The sequence below is a fragment of the Papio anubis genome, chromosome 8, assembly GCF_008728515.1.
Source record: "Papio anubis isolate 15944 chromosome 8, Panubis1.0, whole genome shotgun sequence".
Taxonomy (NCBI): domain Eukaryota; kingdom Metazoa; phylum Chordata; class Mammalia; order Primates; family Cercopithecidae; genus Papio; species Papio anubis.
This window is the reverse complement of record NC_044983.1, coordinates 93,460,482-93,481,404: the sequence shown is the minus strand read 5'-3', so window position 1 is coordinate 93,481,404 and position 20,923 is coordinate 93,460,482. Positions and strand designations below refer to the sequence as shown.

Below are 20,923 nucleotides of genomic sequence, written 5' to 3'. Positions count from 1 at the left end.
TACTGAATGGCCCCATGGCCACAATGAAGAAAGTCACCCTCACACTCTTAAATAATCACATAATTTTTATTGGCTTTGGTTTTTATCGTTTTAAATGTACAACCATTCTAAGTAGCTAAGAAAACTGTTCATGGCTTAGCAGTTTTGTAGAACAATATAATCAAGAACATGGAAACATCCTTCTTATGGTTCCAACAGTCTCTCTATAACCGCACTCCTTACAGAAAACATGTAAATGTAGAAAGATAAGATACATAACCACAAGCTTCACTACCATTTTTGTCTTCTCTGTGATAACGCGCTGTGTGGGTTCACTCTTCTATCTATTTGGCTGTTGAAAGGTTCACTGCTTCTCCTGTTTCTTCTTCTTTGGTTTCAGCCCCTTCCCTCACTTTCTCATTCTCCATCTCTGTTTCCACCTTTTCCCCTGTCTCACCTGGAAAAGTAACCAAAGGAGATACTAAGAGACACTTATTTAGAGTTAACATAAATTATCCCACAGTTTGTCTCCAATGGGGGGCAGTTCTTGATCTTTAGGTCTGAACAGTAAGTTTATCTGGAGGTATCAAGAAAAGTAATCATCTCGGCTGGGCGCAGGGGCTCACACCTGTAATCCGACACCTTGGGAGGCCGAGGAAGGTGGATTGCCTGAGGTCAGGAGTTCAGGAGCCTAGCCCAAAGTAATGAAACCGCGTCTCTACTAAAAATACAAAAATTAGCTGGACCGTGAGCTGAGATCACACCACTGCACTCCAGTCTGGGAGACAGAAGACTCTGTCAAAAAAAAAAAAAAGGAAAAGAAAAGTAATCGTCTCGATTCTCTCAGAGCCTCTGAATGGCTGATGTCGAGTCAATTAACATCTCGAGTCTTGGCTTACTCTTATGAAATAAATTCTCTCTATAAAATCAGGATGCAAAATTACCAAAGAAATGGCGGTAGAACATATTACAATAGAAAGTTCATGGCCAGGTGTGATGGTTCACACCTGTAATCCCAATGCTTTGGGAAGCTGAGGCAAGAGGATCACTTGAGGCCAGGAGTTCAAGACCAGCCTGGGCAACAAGACCTCCTGTCTTTACAAAATATTTTTCAAAACTTAGCTGGGCAGCTGGGCGTGGTGGTTCACGCCTGTAATTCCAGCACTTTGGAAAGCTGAGGCAGGCAGATAGCTTGAGCCTAGGAGTCTGAGACCAGCCTGGCCAACATGGTAAAACCTTGTCTTTACAAAAAATACAAAAATTAGCCAGGGATGGTGGCGCCCAGCTACTCAGGAGGCTGAGGAGGGAGAATGTATTGAGCCTGGGAGGCAGAAGTTACAATGAGCTAAGAATACTACTGCACTCCAGCCTGGGTAACAGAGCAAGACTCTGTCTCAATAATAATAATAATAATAATAATTTTTTAAAAGAAAAAAAAAATTAGCCAGGCATGGTGGCACATTCCTGTAGTTCTATAGCTACTTGGGAGGTGGGGCAAGAGGATCCCTTGAGTCCAGGAGTTGGAGATTATAGTGAGCTATGATTGCATCACTGCACTCCAGCTTGAAGATCTTGTCTCTGAAGAAAGAAAAAGAGAGAAAGAGAGAAAGAAAGAAGAAAGAAAGAAAGAAAGAAAGAAAGAAAGAAAGAAAGAAAGAAAGAAAGAAAGAAAGAAAGAAAGAAAAGAAAAGAAAGAAAAGAAAAGAAAACAAAACAAAACAAAACAAAAAAGAAAAGAGAAAGCAAGCAAGACTAATTTGTAAGTAAATCAAAGGGTGGTCCAGGGGTGCCCCCAGACCTGTCTGGCTTGGACATTATGTGTTTAAATACAATTGTTAAACATTTACAGACAGCCAACACTAACAAGTCTGGACATTGCACATAAAACCCTGTTTCCCTGAGAAGTTGGCTTTGGCAACATTGGCTCTAGTTCCATGGCTGGAGCTGTGCAGAGCTTCCTCTTTTGAAAAGGCTGTGCTCTCCTGTTTGCCAAGGTCCCCTGGACTCCCACGATATGACGTGTGTCCTTCACCTCACTCATTTTCAGTATCCTAGGCCTAAAGACTTTTGAGTTTGCCAATCCTGATGTAAAAACTATCTGCTTTTATTTGCCTCTCCCAAGTTGTTCCCAGAGCACTTCTTACACATTCTTAGGAAAGCAATTCCCACAACAGACTATGGTGATGCACATACATCCTGCCTTCCCACACTAGACAGTGAGTCCCTTGAGGACAGAGACTAACTCTTCCTCAGTCTGCATCTCAGCACCTAGCATATGTTCAGTTAATAAATGAAAGAATTGGCCAGACACAGTGGCTCATGCCTGTAATCCCAGCAGTTTGGGAGACCGAGGTGGCGGATCATGAGGTCAGGAGTTGGAGACCAGCCTGGCCAATATGGTGAAACCTTGTCTCTACTAAAAATACAAAAAGTAGCTGGGTATGGTGGTGTGCACCTGTAGTCCCAGCTACTCGGGAGGCTGAGGCAGGAGAATCGCTTGAACCCTGAAGGCGGAGGTTGCAGTGAGCCGAGATTGCGCCACCACACTCCAGCCTGGGCAACAGAGCGAGACTCCATCTCAATAAATAAATAAATAAATAAAATGAAAGAATTAAAAAAAAAAAAGATGGATGATTATAATGAATGCTTCACTTAATTATACTGAACTGTGAAGCCAAAATTTACCAAAATGTAAATCATACCCCAGAAGAAAATATTTTTTTAAATTATAATACCAATAAAGAACACTGTAAACATCATTTGTTTTATGCTGGTAAAATACATTTAAAATTTTAAAACACTATATGCTAAGACATAGTACATTTTCTCTGGTCTTCTAATACAGATTTGAAAACTACAGAAGAACAAGAGCAGACTGACAGTCATTTTGTTTTTTTTTTTTTTTTTTTTTTTTGGAGAACGAGGTCTCACTATGTTGTCCAGGCAGGTCATGAACTGCTGGGCTCAAGCTATCCTCCCCCCTCTGCCTCCTGAAGTGCTGGGATTACAGATGTGAGCCACTACACCCTGTCCTGACAGTCATTTTCTAAGATAAGCTTCACAAAGATGAAAATAACATTCTAAGATCCATTATGTATATATCATTTCATTGGAAAGTGAATTCCTCCAGTAATCATCTATTCACCTTTACTTTGGACCCTGATTTCATACATGGGGCCTGATGAAGCATCAACTTGGAAAAATTCAGAAAGTTTCACATGTTGCCTTCAAAGTTAGATACTATTTAAACACTAGGTTAAAATTTTGGACAGAGATGATGTTTCGGAAAAGTTTTGCTGATAAACTGAGCATTAATAGAATGCCTCTTTCCCAGGCATAGAAGCCTTTTTGGTTCGGTCAAACGAACTTCAACCACCTGAAAGTGACTTCAGGGACTGTGTGTCAGTCACCCCACCCCACCCCCCAGAGCTGGTCTCCTATGGAACACATCTAAACATCCAGAAGGTTTGCTAGCATAACTTTTACCTTCAATGTGTTGGTCCTCTTCATTAGTATGGATGTTCCTGACCATTTCCACATAGGCTCCTGTCTCTACATTTCGTGCTGGATGTTCCATGCTTCCAATTATTCCTTCAGATTGAATCTGCTCCATGTTTCCTGGACCTTCAGGCGTTTTATGGAGTGGATCATTCATAACAGGCTTTTCCACAAGCTGACTTCTGTCCAATACTTCTGGTGTTACATTCTCTTTGGGAATTGTTTCTAGAAGCTGGGGCTGCTCCTCTTTTCCCAGTGTTGCCTGAAGTTGCTGCTCTTCAGCTGTTTCCACAAACTGACTTCCTTCCAATATTTCTGGAGATTCGTTCTCTTTGGAAATTGTTTCTAGAAGCGGGGCCTGCTCATCCTTTCCCATTGTGCCCTGAGGTTGTGGCTCTCCAGCTGTTTGCAGAGGCAGAACATTCTCAGTTGCTCCTAGAGGCTTCATCTCTGCAGCAGTTTGTGGATTCTCAGTGGCCTCCACTGCTCTGAGGGAGTCCTTCTCTCCTGCTGTCCCCAAAGGCTGACCCTTGGCTTCTGGTCCTAAAGGCTCAGCTTCCACATTTCCTTTTAGAGGCTCAGCTTCTGTCCCTGCTCCTGCATCTTTCTTCTTTCCTTCTGCTGCTGAGGCATCCTCTTTGCCACCTGGCTGAGGTGGCCCAGATTCCTTCAGTCCCTCTCCACGCTGAGTCTTTTCTGTGGACCCTGATTCGTCTGCAGCATCCCTTCCAGGGACTACGTCCTTGGCCAGGGACTGTTCTTGGAGGGGTTTAACACCATTCGCTGTAGGCTCTGCTGAAATCTTGAGCTTTTGTAAAGGAGGATGGCTTTCCCTTTGTACATTGCCATCAACAGTAGATTCTCTTCCCCATGTACGTGGCTTTGGTTGGGCAAAGCAGGACCCACTTTCTTCAGCGGTTGAAAAATGCTCATTTGAAGTTACTTTTGGTTATTCATTTGAAAAATAAAAAGAAAAGAGAAAACACAAATTATTGTTTAGTTTTATCTTGAAAAGTGAATTGACATCACAAAGTAGATTTAACAGTTCAAGACAGTTCCAAGTATATCTGAGTACAGAAAGGCCATACCATGACCCTAACACTCTCCAAGTCAAATCCCTTTATTGTCTTCAGCTCAAACATTTCATCTTAAGCTCTGAAGTCCTCCAAAACCACAGTTTTCTCCTGTTTGCTCCTTGTGCATCTTTTCACGGCTCCTGTCCCAGATTCTAACCGAGCTTACTCCACGTTGTTTCTCTGTTCTTTTCCTTGTCTCACACTTTCTCGTCTTGAGACTTAGAAGGTTTCTTTTTTTTTTTTTTTTGAAATTTTTTTTCCATTTTTTGCAGAGGGGAGGGCAATAAAAGATTCCCAAACTTAGAAGGTTTCATGATGTGAGGTCCTTGGGCCGCTAGAGAGCTCTTACTTTCCTTCTAACACAGAAAAGCCCCCAGCAAATGGAAAAGGGACTGTGGTAGAGAAGCCCTAATAGGAAAAGGCTAAGATGTCTGGGAAGGGAAGTAGCAGAGACAGTTCAGCCTGAGTTTCATGTCATTTGGGGGGCACAGTGGGAAAATAAATCAACAGAAAGTAGGGAAACATGCATTTTACTTCTGGCTGTTGTTCCGACTGTATGAGCTTGGAAACTTAGCTCCCAGTGATCTTGTCTGTAAACAGCGGTGAATCTCTCTTCTCTCCCTCATATTGATCTCAGAGTTGCATGAGGCATAATAGTTTAAAGGATGCAAAAGTGCGCTGGATAGTTAAATATAGGCAATATGTTTAAGATTGGCAAAATGTTGATACTCTTTGACCCAGCAGTTTTACTTCTGGAAATTTTTGTTGTCGTTGTTTTACTTCTTGAAAATTTATTCTAAAAGCATAAACCTATGTAGATGCTTTGGGAGAGAATATATATGTGTATGTATATAAAATCCCAATATTCTTCCATGTTTTTATTTTTGTTTTACTTTTCTGTTTAAAGAGACAGGATCTCGCTATGTTGCCCAGGCTGGTCTTGAACTCCTGGGCTCAAGTGATTCTCCTGCTGCAGCCTCCCAAAGTCCTAGGATTTATAGGCATGAGCCACCACACCCAGCCCACAGTGTTCTTTATAGCAGCAAAAGCTAGAAAACAACTTAAAAGTCTAAAAAGTTAGAGAATGGATAAATATTCCATACCATGGGATATTATTATACCATGAAAAAGATGATTATGAAGACCAGATGCTAAAATAAGAAAATAATTATGATATAATAAGTTGAGAAATCACTCATGATTGGGTTGGTCAAATAAAGTAATGCATATAAAGTACTTATTAACCCAAAGTCTACTGTGCAATTAAGTGCTCAACAAGTTAGCTATCAATTTCATATAAAGTATGATTACAGCAATGTTGAAAGAAAGGCAGGCAGGGGAGGGAGGGCAAAAGAGGGAAAACAAATCACAAATGAGCAGGGAGGAAACTGGAAGAAAATAAGTCAAAAGTGAAAGTGGGTCTCTAGGGGATCTTTTTCCTCTTCTTTTTTTCCCCAAAGATTGTTTTTCTTCTTTTCTTTTTTCCCACTAAGTTACCATCCACCTGTCACATGTGCATGCAGTTTAGAGTTATCTGCTTATCTAGTGTAAGCTAAAGACAAGTAATACTCAGGTCTCCTCTCCCATTTCCCCTTCTAAAAAAGAAATATTTGCTTATAGAAGCAACAATTAGCTTATAGAAGCTAATTCTTTTAGCTGTTTTGGAGGAATATTTTTTTCTATGTTGCTAAATGAATTGTGCTTCAGGATTTTTCAGTTTGGGCCTTTCAATTAACTTTTTTTTTTTTTTTTTTTTTAATAGCGATGTGGTGTCATGCGGTTCAAGTTGCCCAGGCTGATCTCAGACTCCTGGGCTCAAGTGATCCACCTGCCTTGACCTCCCAAAGTGCTGGGATTATAGGCGTAAACCACCACGCCCTGCTCAATTAACTTTTACTCTGGAAGATAAAAACTTAGCTCTTTTCCTATTTTCCTCCACCACCAGCCACTCTCTCTTGTTACACATTCACATTTCCTTTTTCTTTTTTTTTTGAGAGGGAGTGGTGATACCCTACCTTGTTTTACCCGAGTGACTCTCTCCTAGCAGAGAGAGAGCCAGTCAGACTCCATTTTTAGTTTCTTCACTTGCAGCTCCTTTTCACCTCCCTCCCTTAAGGCACACCTAGTGTAAAACTGACTCAAAGCACGTCCAGGAATGCACCTACTGATAAGATATTGAGGCAAGCTGCACCAGCAGCTCCTGGGGACGCGCTCGGTGGATGGCACCCAAACCTCTGCATTTATCTCTGTGATAGTTTAAGCCCCTGCACCTGGAACTGTTTAGTTTTTTTGTAACTGCATTTGTAACCAATTGATTTTTTAACTTTTTGCCAATTCTGCTTCTGTAAAAATTGCTTCAGCTAAAACCCTCCCTCCCCTATTTAGACCACGGTATAAAAACAAAACTAGCCCCTTCCTCGGCGCCCAGAGAATTTTGAGCGTTAGCTGCCTCTCGGACGCCGGCAAATAAAAGGACTCTTTAATTTGTCTCAAAGTGTGGCGTTTCTCTATAATTCGCTTAGTCACAACAGAGTCTCACTCTGTCACCCAGGCTGGAGTGCAGTGGCGCGATCTGGGCTCACTGCAAGCTCCGCCTCCCGGGTTCACGCCATTCTCCTGCCTCAGCCTCCCTCAGCCTCCAGAGTAGCTGGGACTACAGGCGCCGCCACCACGCCCAGCTAATTTATTTGTATTTTTAGTAGAGACGGGGTTTCACCATGTTAGCCAGGATGGTCTTGATCTCCCGACCTCGTGATCCGCCCGTCTCGGCCTCCCAAAGTGTTGGGATTACAGGCGTGAGCCACCGCGCCCGGCCCACATTTCCTTTCAGTTCGTGACTGTATATTAATTATTTAAAATAGTAATGTTGTAATTTGGATCATACCAATATCCAATTATATGTCTGTATAATGACTGTGTCTTCTGTGAAGAACTGAGCCATATATTAAGTTATTACAATTTTTTATTTTTCCCCGAGTTAATAATTGTCATGCTTTTTCATTTTCTAGGAGTTCGGGTATTATCATTTATTCAACTCACTGCCATTTTTCTCTCTTTTGAACACATGTATTCATATCAAACAGCCTATCAATTTAATCTTCATGAAGATGAAGGACTTACTGAGATACCAAGCCACCAGCTCTGGAGCATTTTAAGCAGCCTGTGGTATCCAGGGTGGTTCTCAGTTTTCTCTACTGCTAATCAAATTAAGCTTTCCTTGGCATGTTAAAAGAGTTATCACATGTCTGTCTGCTTCCTAAACTCCAGTATTGTTCTATTATTGTCTTTTTTTTTTTTCCTGTTCTTCCCATTTCTGTGGGTTTAAACTATTTTTTTTTTTTTTTTTTTTTTTTTTTTTTTGAGACGGAGTCTCGCTCTGTAGCCCAGGCTGGAGTGCAGTGGCCGGATCTCAGCTCACTGCAAGCTCCGCCTCCCGGGTTCACGCCATTCTCCGGCCTCAGCCTCCCGAGTAGCTGGGACTACAGGCGGCCGCCACCTCGCCCGGCTATTTTTTGTATTTCTTAGTAGAGACGGGGTTTCACCGTGTTAGCCAGGATGGTCTCGATCTCCTGACCTCGTGATCCACCCGTCTCGGCCTCCCAAAGTGCTGGGATTACAGGCTTGAGCCACCGCGCCCGGCCTAAACTATTTTTTAAATCTCTTTACTGTCATATTAGTGGTTTTCAGGAAAGCACAAAATGAGATCCATATCTTCAATCTACCACCTTCACCAACACCTCCGAAGATGCTTTAAAGATTATTTATAACATAAAAAAGAAAACTTTCCAAATGAAAACACGGGATGTACAAAAGCAGTTTACGTGCAAAGATGAAAACTACAGGCTCTAGTACCACAGGTGAAGCCATCAGAAGCAGTAATCTAACAAAAACAATCCCATGCGATAAACGCTGTGTGACCCCTGTGTACTCAGAGTGGCAAGAGGTCACACATGAGTTGAGTGTGCTGAGAAAGTTTCTACGAGTTCCAAGAGAACACACGGGGAAGACTGGAGGACTCAGGAAAGGATAGTGTGGCTGGAGGCTAGCGCAGAAGCCAGGTCAGGGAGGGCCCTGTAGGTGGTGCTGAAGAGTTTAGATTTTATCCTTGAAGCACGAAGAACAAGAATTTCTAGCAGGACTTTTTTAAAAAGTTAAATAAATATACATGCACCATATTGCTCAGCCATTTAACTTATAGGTATTTTCCCAAGAGAAAAGACACCACATGTCCATACACTTATACACAAATGTTCATAGCATCTTTATTTGTGAGTGCCCAAACCCGGAAACAATCCAAATGTCTATCAACAGGTGAATGGGCCAAAAAATCTGTGGAACGTTCACACCAGGGAATATGACCCAGTAATAAAAAGAGAAATGAACAATTGATAAGTGCAACAACATGGATGATTTTCAAAATAATTATGCTGAGTAAAAGAAGACAAAAAGATTACATAGCATAAGATTCCATTTATATAAACTCTAGAAAATACCAACTTATCTACAGTGATAGAAAGTAGAACCATGGCTCTCTGGAGACTGGGATTGGGTAGACAGGAGGGAGATTTCAAAGGGGCACCATCTTGATTGTGCTGATGCTTCTATGGTGTACAGATATACCAGAGTTTACTACAATGTACACTATAAATGTGTACAGTTTACTGTATGTCAATTATACCTCCAAAAACTGATCATTTAAAAAATATAAAAATAAAGATATCTAAAAAAAGAATTGTGAGCAGAGAAATGAATCAATCCAATCTGGATTTTAAAAACCTCCCAGCTGGGTGCAGTGGCTCACGCCTGTAATCCCAGCATTTTGGGAGGCCGAGGTGGGTGGATCACCTGATGTCAGGAGTTCGAGACCAGCCTGGCCAATATGGTGAAACCCCGTCTCTACTAAAATTACAAAAATTAGCCGGGCATGGTTGAATGCACCTGTAATCCCAGCTACTTGGGAGGCTGAGGCAGGAGAATCACTTGAACCCAGGAGGCAGAGGTTGCAGTGAGCCGAGATAGCACTATTGCACTCCAGCGTGGGGGACAAGAGTGAGACTTCATCTCAAAAAAAAAAAAACCAGAAAAAAAAACCCAAAAAAAACCTCCCTCTGTAGAATGAATTAGAGTCAGGCAACACAGAAGTCAATGTGTCCAGTGACACAGGGCAAATAGGACTCAGAAATGAGAAGTAAAAATGACTGGATATAATGACAGTTCAGGGGCTGAAGAGAGAGAGAGGGAGGGTCTAGAGAAACACTGGTTCATAGCTCTGATGCTGGAGATAGAAAATATAGGATAGACCAGGCACAGCATGCCTGTAATCCCAGAACTTTGGGAGGCTAAGGCAGGAGGATCACTTGAGGCTAGGAGTTCAAGACCAGCCTAGGCAATATAGCAAGACCTGATCGCTACAAAAAAATTTTTTAATTAACTGGGCATGGTGGTGTGCAACTGTAGTACTAGTTACTTAGAAGGCTGATGGAGGGGATCACTTGGGCCCAGGAGTTCAAAGCTGCAGTGAGCTGTGATCGTGCCACTGCACTCAGCCTGGGCAAGGAAGAGAGACCCTGCCTCTAAAAATATGTGTTCTGGGGAAGGGGAGAGGGATAGATGGATTTGGGCCAGTGAGAGAGACATGAATTGCTCAGGCTGGAGCATGGCATCTTGGAGATGGTTGTAGATTGTACATCCTGGTGGCAAATCCAGGAGGCTATTGAACATATAAATCTTAGCTGGAAACATATGTAACAGCCTGGAGCTGAGCTCTCTATCTTATTAACAAATATGTCTTCTGTTTTGAGAAAGGGGCAGTTTTTACAGAGAGGTTCCTGTGAGGAGGGAAATGAGGAGGGTAGCAGGGGTGTGTATGTGTGTGTGTGTGTGTGTGTGTGTGTGTGTGAATATCTGCATCTCCACCCTGCCTCGGGGACTAGGTGTGAATCCTCCTGCAGAGAGGGATTACAGCTGGAAGTAGAGAAGCAGAACTCAAGAAAAACCTTATGAGACTTAGGGCTCAATTAGAATTGAGGAGAGGGCTATTTTTCACCTCCCCCTTCTGCCTCATCATGAATGAAGCCTTCAAATTAATTGCAAGTAGGGCGACTTAATCAAGGTGATTTTTCAGGTCCAAAAAGAAATTCATCCTGAGAAGACAATGCATTTAGATATCACACAAAGGATGGTCTGTTGATAATTGCCTTAGGGAAAAAAACAGGAAATGTGTTAATGTACTAATCACGGATGTCTGCCAAATTATATTTTCTGGTAAAATAGTTATTACAGTGATTAGTACTGTCAGTTAAATGAGACAAACCATTTTCATCCACCTGTGCCAATAGTGAGTACATTCTAAAGGCATCATTCTCCTACAGCAAAAATTGTGTGGAAAAAAATGTGCTGGCACACCCAAAACACAGCCACACAATTTTACATTTTGAAAAACATATTATGTTATCAGTCTAAGTTTTCTCTCCCAACAAAAAGCTTTGCGAAAGTTTGAGAAAATTGATTTCTCCACAAATGGTGTCCTAAGTGTCCAAGTGATCTGTCGATTTTTGCCATAGCTAGAATATTCATACCCATGATCACAATATCCATTCACTTTCATTCTTTTATTGTTGTTGTTGAGACAGGGTCTCACTCTGTCATCCAGGCTGGAGTGCAATGGCATGACCATAGCTTACTGCAGCCTCAACCTCCCAGGCCCAAGTGATCCTGCCACCTTAGCCTCCTAAGTAGCTGGGACTACAGACATGTGCCACCACGCCAGGCTAAGTGTTAAATTTTTTTAGAGACAGGGTCTCTCTATGTTGCCCAGGTCGGTCCGTTTTCATTCTTTTTTTTTTTTTTTTAGATGGAGTTTTGCTCTTGTTGCCCAGGCTGGAGTGCAATAGTGTGATCTTGGCTCACCGCAATCTCTGCCTCCCAGGTCCAAGCGATTCTCCTGCCTCAGCCTCCTGAGTAGCTGGGACTACAGGCATGAGCCACCATGCCCAGCTAATTTTGTATTTTTAGTAGAGATGGGGTTTCTCCATGTTGGCCAGGCTGGTCTCGAACTCCTGACCTCAGGTGATCCGCCCTCCTCGGCCTCCCAAAGTGTTGAGATTACAGGCATGAGGCCAGTTCTTATGTAACTTTCCCAATTGTACTGGTACACTGGAAGTAGGCAAGTGTCCACAACATATACTTTTATAAAACACAACCTGAAAATAGTCAGCCAAGTTGGGAAACTTTACAAAAGAATGTCATTGTCTTTTAATATTTTTTTTTGTGGTAGCCCAAACGACATATAATACTTTTAAAATGACCATTCACATCCAAAATAGAGAAAATGCTAGAAGGGCAGGGCCACATTTACTTTGCAATTCATATTGATTAATTACACTCTAAATTTTTAAGTGGCTGTATTTCAGAGGCAGTAGCTCCCAAGGAATAGCTCAGTTCTTTTTCCTATGTGATAGAAGAGACAAATCTGCTCTAAAAGGACAGACACTTTATGAGCTTGAAAAGGACACCTATAGCATAGTGGATTTATATGTGTGTCTATATATATATATATATATAGAGAGAGAGAGAGAGAGAGAGAGAGAGACGATGTTTCATTCTTGTTGCCCAGGCTGGAGTGCAGTGGTGCGATCTCGGCTCACTGCAACCTCCGCCTCCCGGGCACAAGCGATTCTCCTGCCATAGCCTCCCAAGTAGCTAGGATTACAGGCATGTACCACCAGCCTGGCTAATTTTGTATTTTTAGTAGAGATGGGGTTTCTCCATGTTAGTCAGGCTGGTCTCGAACTCCCGACCTCAGGTGATCCACCTGTCTCGGCCTCCCAAAGTGCTGGGATTACAGGCGTGAGTCATGGCACCGGCCAGTGTAGTGGATTTTAACTCCGGTTCCTGCACTTACTAGCCTTATTAAGCCTCTCTCTGCCTCAGTTTCATCACCTATAAAGTGGGAATAGTGTTATTACTGAACCAGGGAACTGACATGAGGACTATATGAGATAATACTCAGAACTAGTACAGAGACTAGCACCCACTAATCTTGTCAATCTTAGCATCACTATTATTATACCTCCCATAGCGGCCCAAACAAGGGTGAAATTAGATGCACAGTATCTGGGTGTGGTGGCTCACACTTGTAATCCCAGCACTGTGGGAGGCCAAGGCAGGTGGATCACTTGAACCCAGAAATTCGAGACCAGCCTGGCCAACATGGTGAAACCCCATCTCTTTAAAAAAAAAAAAAAAAAAAATTAGCTGGCCATGGTGGCCAGCACCTGTAATCTCAGCTACTTGGAAGGCTAAGGCCGGAGAATTGCCTAAACCTCAGAGGCAGAGGTTGCAGTGAGCCAAGATCATGCCAGTGCACTCCAGCCTGGGCAACACAGCAAGACAAAGACAAAGAAGATGGAGAAGACGGAGAGGAGGAAGAAGGAGAGGAGGGAGAAGAAGAGGTGGGAGAAGAGGAGGAGGAAAAGGAGGGGGAGGATGAGGAGGAGGAAGAAGAAGAAGAATGAGAAGAAGAATGAGAAGGAGAAGAAGGATAGAGGAAATAAATGAAAAGACTGGAAAACAAATAGTTGTTTTGAACCATCTCTCAGAGAACACAATAAAGTCTACAATTACCATTAAAACTTCCTTTCTGGCTCCAGATTACATAACCCTCACCTTATTCTTACCCTTGAGCTGCTGAAGGAAGTACATTTTTTAGTGTTTGATCTCCCTCCCTCCCCTCTAACCAAAGCAGAGCATTCAGACTGTTCTAACACTGGGTGTGAATCCTGACTCGGCCATTTATTTACTTAACTGTGCAATCTGGACAAGTTAGTTCCTAACCTCTCTGGATCTCAGTTTCCTTATCTGTAAAATGTGGATATTGTTTGCCTTTCAGGCTTGTTAGGGGAACTGACAGAGTGGATAATGTGTGTAATTTGCCCAGCATGGTATCTGACATGAAAAGGTAGCCACTAAACAAGGACGCAGCGCACAGCTGTACAAGCTTCTCACTGCATGAGGCAGAACTCCAGCCTGGGTGCACCTGAAGGGTGCATGTGTTGTTGGTGGGGAAGGCCTCTTTCTAATTGTACAAAGGTCCCTTGAGTACCAGGAGTGACCTGTCAATACACTATAGCTAAATTAGCAACAGAAAAGCTAACTTGCAACATTAAAGGGCTTACACAGTCTCCTAAACACTGTGAAGTTGTCAGTGTTGACCTACAAAGTTGTATTGTTATCATGGTACAGTTTAAAACATGATTATTGATAAATAATAGAAAAGTAGGCTGGGCACAGTGGCTCACCCTGTAATCCCAGCACTTTGGGAGTCTGAGGCAAGTAGATAACCTGAGGTCAGGAGTTCGAGACCAGACTGGTCAACATGGTGAAACCCCTTCTCTACTAAAAATACAAAAAATAAGCTGGGCTGGTGGTGGATGCTTGTAATCCCAGCTACTCAGGAGGCTGAGGCAGGAGAATCACTTGAACCTGGGAGGCAGAGGTTGCAGTGAGCCAAGATGGTGCCACTGCACTCCAACCTGGGCAACAAGAGCAAAACTTCATCTCAAATAAATAAATAAATAAATAAATAAAAGTACTCGTAACATTAGCAACGATTTAACTAAACTTGATTGGGGTTAATAAAGGCCATTCATAATTTGTGTATAAATAAATGTTTCATTCTGTTTGCTGGCTTTGATTTCACTCATTCATCACATTTTCATCAAATGCATACTACAGGCGAGATCTGGGTGGCCACAGGAGTTCTAGCAGGTAGCAAGATTTGGATTAGCTGGGCAAGGTGGCATGCACCTGTAGTCCCTGCTACTCTGGAGGCTGAGGTGGGAGAATTGCTTAAGCCCCAGAGGTCAAGGATGTAGTGAGCCATGATTGCGCCACTGCATTCCAGCCTGGGCAACAGACAGAGACCCTGTCTCAAAAAAAAAAAAAGAGGAAAATGTGGTTCCTGGTATCCTAGGGTTTACTGTCTTCAGGGAAATTCAAATAGCTACTCCCTTCATTAAGCACAACTTGGTGGCTATATATTACCTCTTACCCAAGTATTTCCATAACTCTGTCCATATGAGTTTGTGAATCCTCACCATACCTCCTCAAGGTAGAAAAAGGTACTGTATCATTTCTTCTAGCAGGCTAACTTGAAAAGCAATGAGATATATTTTTGTCCACAAATAGGAGACATTCTATGCCTAATCTATGTTATTACATAATAAATATTGTAGACAGATGCATTGTTTTCACATCTGAATTTGTTTAAAGATGTGTCTGTTTTCTGAACTCCACATTTCATCAAATCATGCACTGCTCTGAGCCTAATCCTTTGGTGCTCATTATCTCCCTTGATTCTGTTGTAAATTGATCTATGCACAAATTCAGTGTGACAGCTGAACTAACAGAACCCTTGTTGTAAGCACCGTTGTGATAGGCACACAAAGAAACTAAATACTAGGCAACATTACAGAAGGGATTAGAACTAGAGCTAACATACCTGAAATTCACATTATGGTGGAAGCTTTTCAACTCAGTTCAACCCTAATCAGAAATGAAAAGTTCCTACCCAACAAAAACAAAATCTTGTCGTTATTTCCTATGACCATGCCATATCAGACATCCTAAAGACTTCACTGAGCAACTTTGTAAGGAAGAGGGTCCTGGTATTTTTCCTTGCTGTCACCATTTCTAGGTTCTTGAGTTTTTGACGTTTTGGAACCAAGATGTAGCATGAGTCAACTCCAGAGGAGTAGTCCACTCATCTTCCTTCTCATTTTCTTACTTTGCTTTTGCCTCAATTCCATTCTATCCTTCATCCATCCATCCAGTCAACATTTGTAGAGCAGCATTATTCTAGATCTTTTTGCCCTTTTCCCACATCAAAGCATGTACAAACACTGTCTTGTGTGCCATGGTACAAATGCTAATCCCCAAGTGTGCATTCCATCAGCTGGTAGATGCCAACAGGACACTCATTTGAAGAAAGGCGAACTTAGGTTATATTCCATGTAACTGACATATAAAATTATCAACCAAAAAATTCTTTGAGGGCAAATAAAAATCAGTCAGACCACTTTTCTTTTTTAATAAAAGCACCTGAATTTACATATCTAGAATTCGTTTTGATCATCACAAAGTAAATGTGATGAAGTTGGAAGACAAACTTAATGTTGAAATTTAAATATAGAGAAACAAGAATAGGCTAGGCATGGTGACTCACACAAAAACCCATAACTCCAGTGTCATCGTGAGAAAAATACCAGACAAATTCCAGTTGAGGAACCTTCCACAAAATACCTAACCAGCGCTCCTCAAAACTGTCAGAGTCATCAAAAACAAGGACAGGCCGGGCGCGGAGGCTCAAGCCTGTAATCCCAGCACTTTGGGGAGGGACGAGGCAGGCTGAGATCCACCCAGTCAGGGGTCGAGACCATCCTGGCTAACGGTGAAACCCCATCTCTACTAAAAAATGTCACAAAAGAAAAACTAGCGAGGAGGTGGTGGTGAGGAGCCTGTAGTCCCAGCTACTCAGGAGGCTGGCCTTGGGAAAATGGTGAACCGAGGAATGGGAGCTTGCAGTCGCTGAGATCGGCCATTGCACTCCAGCCTGGGCGACAGCAAGACTCTGTCTCAAAAAAAAAAAAAAAAACCAGGACAATCTGAGAAACTCTTAGCCACGATGAGCCAAAGGAGGCATGATGACTACCTGCAATGTGGGATTCTGGATGGGACGCTGGAAGTGAAACAGGTCATTAGAGAAAAACTAAGAACGTCTGACTAAAGCATGGACTTTAGTTAGTAATCACGTAACAGATTTGGTTCATTAATTGTGACAAACATATCCTACTAATATAAGATGTTAAAAAAGAGGAAAGTGAGTGTGCAATATGTGAGAACTCTCTGTACCAACTTCATAATTTTTCTGTAAATCTACAACTATTCTAAAATAAAATTGATTTTTAAAAATTATAGCAGGGAGGCCGAGGCAGGAGTATCACTTGAGACCAGCAGTTTGAGACCAGCCTGGGTAACATAGTGAGACCTTGTCTTTTTTTTTTTTTTTTTTTTTTTTTGAGACGGAGTCTTGCTCTGTCGCCCAGGCTGGAGTGCAGTGGCCGGATCTCAGCTCACTGCAAGCTCCGCCTCCCGGGTTCACGCCATTCTCCTGCCTCAGCCTCCCGAGTAGCTGGGACTACAGGCGCCCGCCACCTCGCCCGGCTAGTTTTTTGTATTTTTTAGTAGAGACAGGGTTTCACCGTGTTAGCCAGGATGGTCTCGATCTTCTGACCTCGTGATCCGCCCGTCTCGGCTTCCCAAAGTGCTGGGATTACAGGCTTGAGCCACCGCGCCCGGCCGTGAGACCTTGTCTTTACGAAAAATAAAAAATTAGCTGGGTATGGTGGTACACATCTGTAGTCCCAGTTACTCAGGAGGCAGAGGCAGGAGGATCACTTGAATCCAGGAGGTTGAGGCCACACTCAGCCTGGGTGACAGAGTGAGACCCTGTCTAAAAAGAAAAAGTAGATTAACATTAAAAAATTAAAAAATTATAGCAGCACAAATACAAGAGCAAGTAATCTAGCTAAATAAGAAGACCTGGTAGCCTTAGAAAAACTGTCTCATAAACTGTGGCCATTCACATACCACTTTTATGATTTTTGAATATTTCTTTACCATTTGTGCTATTATTGACTTAATATTTTGTCACCATTTTTCTTTAAATAAATTTACTTTTTAAAAAAGTGAGCAAGGCCAGGTGAGGTGGCTCACACCTATAATCCCACCACTTTGGGAGGCTGAGGCAGGAGGATCACTTGAGCCCAGGAGTTAGGGACCAGGTTGGGCAACATGACAAAATGTCAACTCTCCAAAAAACACACAAAAAATTAGCCAGGTGTGGTGGTGCATGCCTATAGTCCCAGCTGCTGGGCTGAGGTGGAGGTGAGAGGCTGAGGTGGGAGGTTGAGGCTGCAGTGAGTTGTGATCGCACCACTGCATTCCAGCCTGGGTGACAGAGTGACAGAGTGAGACCCTGTCTCCAAAAAAAAAAAAAAAATTTAAAAAGGAAGGAAATCAACAAACTCAGAGATCTAGAACTTGATCTTAAACAAACAAAAAATGCTGTGTGCTGTGGCTTACACCTGTAATCCCAACACTTTGGGAGGCTGAGGCGGTTGGATCACCTGAGGTCAGCAGTTTGAGGCCATTCTGGCCAACATGGTGAAACCCATCTCTACTAAATATACAAAAATTAGCCGGGAATGGTGGCACATGTCTGTAATCCCTGCTACTCTGGATGCTGACGCAGGAGAATTTCTTGAACCCGGGAGAAGGAGGTTGCAGTAAGCCAAGATCACAGCACTGCACTCCAGCCTGGGCAACAGAGTAAGACTCTGCCTCAAAAAAAAAAAAAAAAAAAAAAATGAGGGTCTCACTATGTTGGTTAGGCTGGTCTCGAACTCCTGGCCTACAGAGCAAGATTCCTGTCTCAGTCTCCCAAAGTGCTGGGATTACAGGTATGAGTCACTGTTCCTGGCCCAGATTATATTCTCAGTGCATTATATGTATTAACTCATTTATTCCTCAGCTCTATTAAGTGCTATTGTTGATCCTATTTTGTAGATGAAGAAGCATGGAGAGGGTCAGTACCTGGCTCAAAGTCACACAACTAATAACTGATCCTGGATGAGGATTTGAACCCAGTCTAACTCCAGGCCCACATTCTTAATGAGCACTCTATACTGTCTTTCAGTTGAAATGAAATGTTGAAATTCATACCCACACATTAATGCAAGGTGTACAGGTAACCAGAACCTCCCATAACATCTAGTCTACAGGTCCTATACCTGTAGACTAAGTACTAAGTAAAGGAAATTAGCAAAAAAGAAACTGTGTGGTTTATATCAGAGTCTTGAGAAAATGGGAAGACACAGAAACAGGCACACACACAAAAAATCACCTTACAGAAAAAAAAAAAGAGAGAGAGAGAGAATGTTCATTATCATTATCATTAACAGTGAGGAAAAGAAATAAGCAAAGAGAATGCTTTAGGGAGAACATTTCAACAGAAGTCCTTGCTGGGGTGGCTGAAGGCAGATGTTATCTCTAAGCAAAAGAAACTACTAGTGAAAATGACAGACGAGCTGGAATGCACATCCCAACACTTTCTTTTTTATTTTAATTTTTATTTTATTTATTTTTTTTGAAATGGAGTCTCACCCAGGCTGCAGGGCAGTGGCACAATCTCGGTTCACTGAAACCTCTACCTCCCGGGTTCAAGTGATTCTCCTGCCTCAGCCTCCTGAGTAGCTGGGACAACAGGTGTATGCCACCATGCCCAGCTAATTTATTTTGTGTTTTTAGTAGAGATGGGGTTTCACCATGTTGGGCAAGCTGGTCTCCAACTCCTGACCTCAGATGATCCTCCTGCCTCGGCCTCCCAAAGTGCTGTGATCACAGGCATGAGCCACTGCACTGAGCCACCAACACTTCCTGATCTTTTCAATGTCATGACATACATAGAATATGATATTTGTGCATTACACTGCAACAAATGGAGGAAGCTGCTTCCAGATGGCTCAGTCTGTCAAGATCCCACCTGGCTGCCCTAAAGGCTAGGAGAAATGCTGGCATGGCTATAATCTATTCTCACAGGCTGGGAAACTCTGATATAACAACTTAGGTAGTGCTAAATCATGCACACCTGCATTGCCTGTCTTATTTCACCCGCCTTCATAAGGTTTAATTCCTAGGGGGTTTTAGCTGCTAACAACCATGTGGGGCTGGGCATGGTGGTTCATGCCTGTAATCCCAGCACTTTGGGAGGCTGACTGAGGTATTAGGGTTGCTTGAAGCCCGGAGTTTGACACCAGCCTGGGCAGCATAGTGAGAACCAGTTTCTACCAAAAAAATAAATAAATAAAACTTTAAAAATAAAATAAAAACAATGTGGATTGTTGTTTTTTCAATCTTCATCCTTAAAGGACAAAGCTCAGACACCCTTGATTATATACAATGAATGAACTTGAGAGCCCGAAGGCAATTCCCAAGAAGTGGTTCAAGGACTATGAACAACAGCAATAGCCCTGAGATGGGTGAAGAAGCTTCTGAGGTCATTACAGTACTTTCAAGACATAAACACACCTGGAGAGCTATAGTCTGGCATTTTGCTTAAAAAAAAAAAAAAAATTACGGTGGGGCACAGTGGCTCATGCCTGTAATCCCAGTGCTTTAGGAAGCTGAGGTGGAAGGATAATTTGGGCCCAGGAGTCCAAGCTGCAGTGAGCTTTGATTGCACCATTGCACTCCAGCCTGGGCAACAGAGCAAGACCCTGTCTCTAAAAAAGAAAAAAAAAACTACCTAGTACTACTCACACTTACACACTCTAGGATTAGAAGCCTCGTCAGGTTTTTATCAGCTTTGGTGAGCCTTTCATTAACCCGCACAGGTATTCAGGGTTTCTTTCAACTTGATATTGTTAAAACATTAACATAGAAGTGAAACTGTACACATGAGCTGGATGAGGGGCCACCTTACAGAAGCATGATTTTTTTTTTTTTTTTTTGGAGACAGAGTTTTGCTCTTGTCACCCAAGCTGGAGTGCAATGGCGTGATCTCTGCCCACTGCAACCTCTGCCTCCCAGGTTCAAGAGATTCGCCTGCCTCAGCTTCCCAAGTAGCTAGGATTAGAGGTCCTAGCTACCACCAGCTGCCACTACGTCCAGCAAATTTTTTTTATTTTTAGTAGAGACGGGGTTTCACCATGTTGGCCAGGCTGGTCTCAAACTCATGACCTCAGGTGATCTACCTGCCTCGGCCTCCCAAAGTGCTGGGATTACAGGCGTGAGCCACTGCGTTCAGTCCAGAAGCATGATTTAATGGTAGTCAATCAAGCGTTGTTCTACAGTGTTAACCTTTTCCTGCATAGCTAGGAGGCCCTCTTCATAACCCAACACTCTCTTCCCAAGCCCATCTTGGCCAATATTACCTTTCAGTTTCTGGTATTCATTAGGTTCTGATTCCTCCTCTACTTTTCTGAGTAATACTCTTACCTCCCTGAATCCCTGTCTCTGTCAATCATCCATTTACCCATCCAACTACTCAACAGTTATTGGTTGCCTCTCTTCTTTTCTTTTCTTTTTTTTTTTTTTTTTCTTTCTTTCTTTCTTTCTTTTTTTTTTTCTTTTTTTTTTTTTTTTGTTGAGACGGAGTCTCGCTTTGTCACCCAGGCTGGAGTGCAGTGGCTGGATCTCAGCTCACTGCAAACTCCGCCTCCCGGGTTTGAGCCATTCTCCTGCCTCAGCCTCCCGAATAGCTGGGACTACAGGCGCCCGCCACCTCGCCCGGCTAGTTTTTTGTATTTTTT

The 20,923-nt window shown here is 42.6% G+C and overlaps 1 protein-coding gene across 1 annotated transcript in view; it reads right to left on the bottom strand.

Annotated features, from left to right (window-relative positions):
• Nucleotides 1–47: 47 nt before the first annotated feature.
• ERICH5 (glutamate rich 5) overlaps nt 48–20,923 on the bottom strand; it is a 27,847-nt gene continuing 6,971 nt past the window's right edge. Inside the window, exons 2-3 of the mRNA XM_003903006.4 lie at nt 3,466–4,419; nt 48–436 (exon numbers count right to left, since the gene is read on the bottom strand). Coding sequence (XP_003903055.2) covers nt 324–436; nt 3,466–4,419 — 1,067 coding nt within the window. The 3' untranslated portion in view covers nt 48–323. The remainder of the gene's footprint in view (nt 437–3,465; nt 4,420–20,923) is intronic.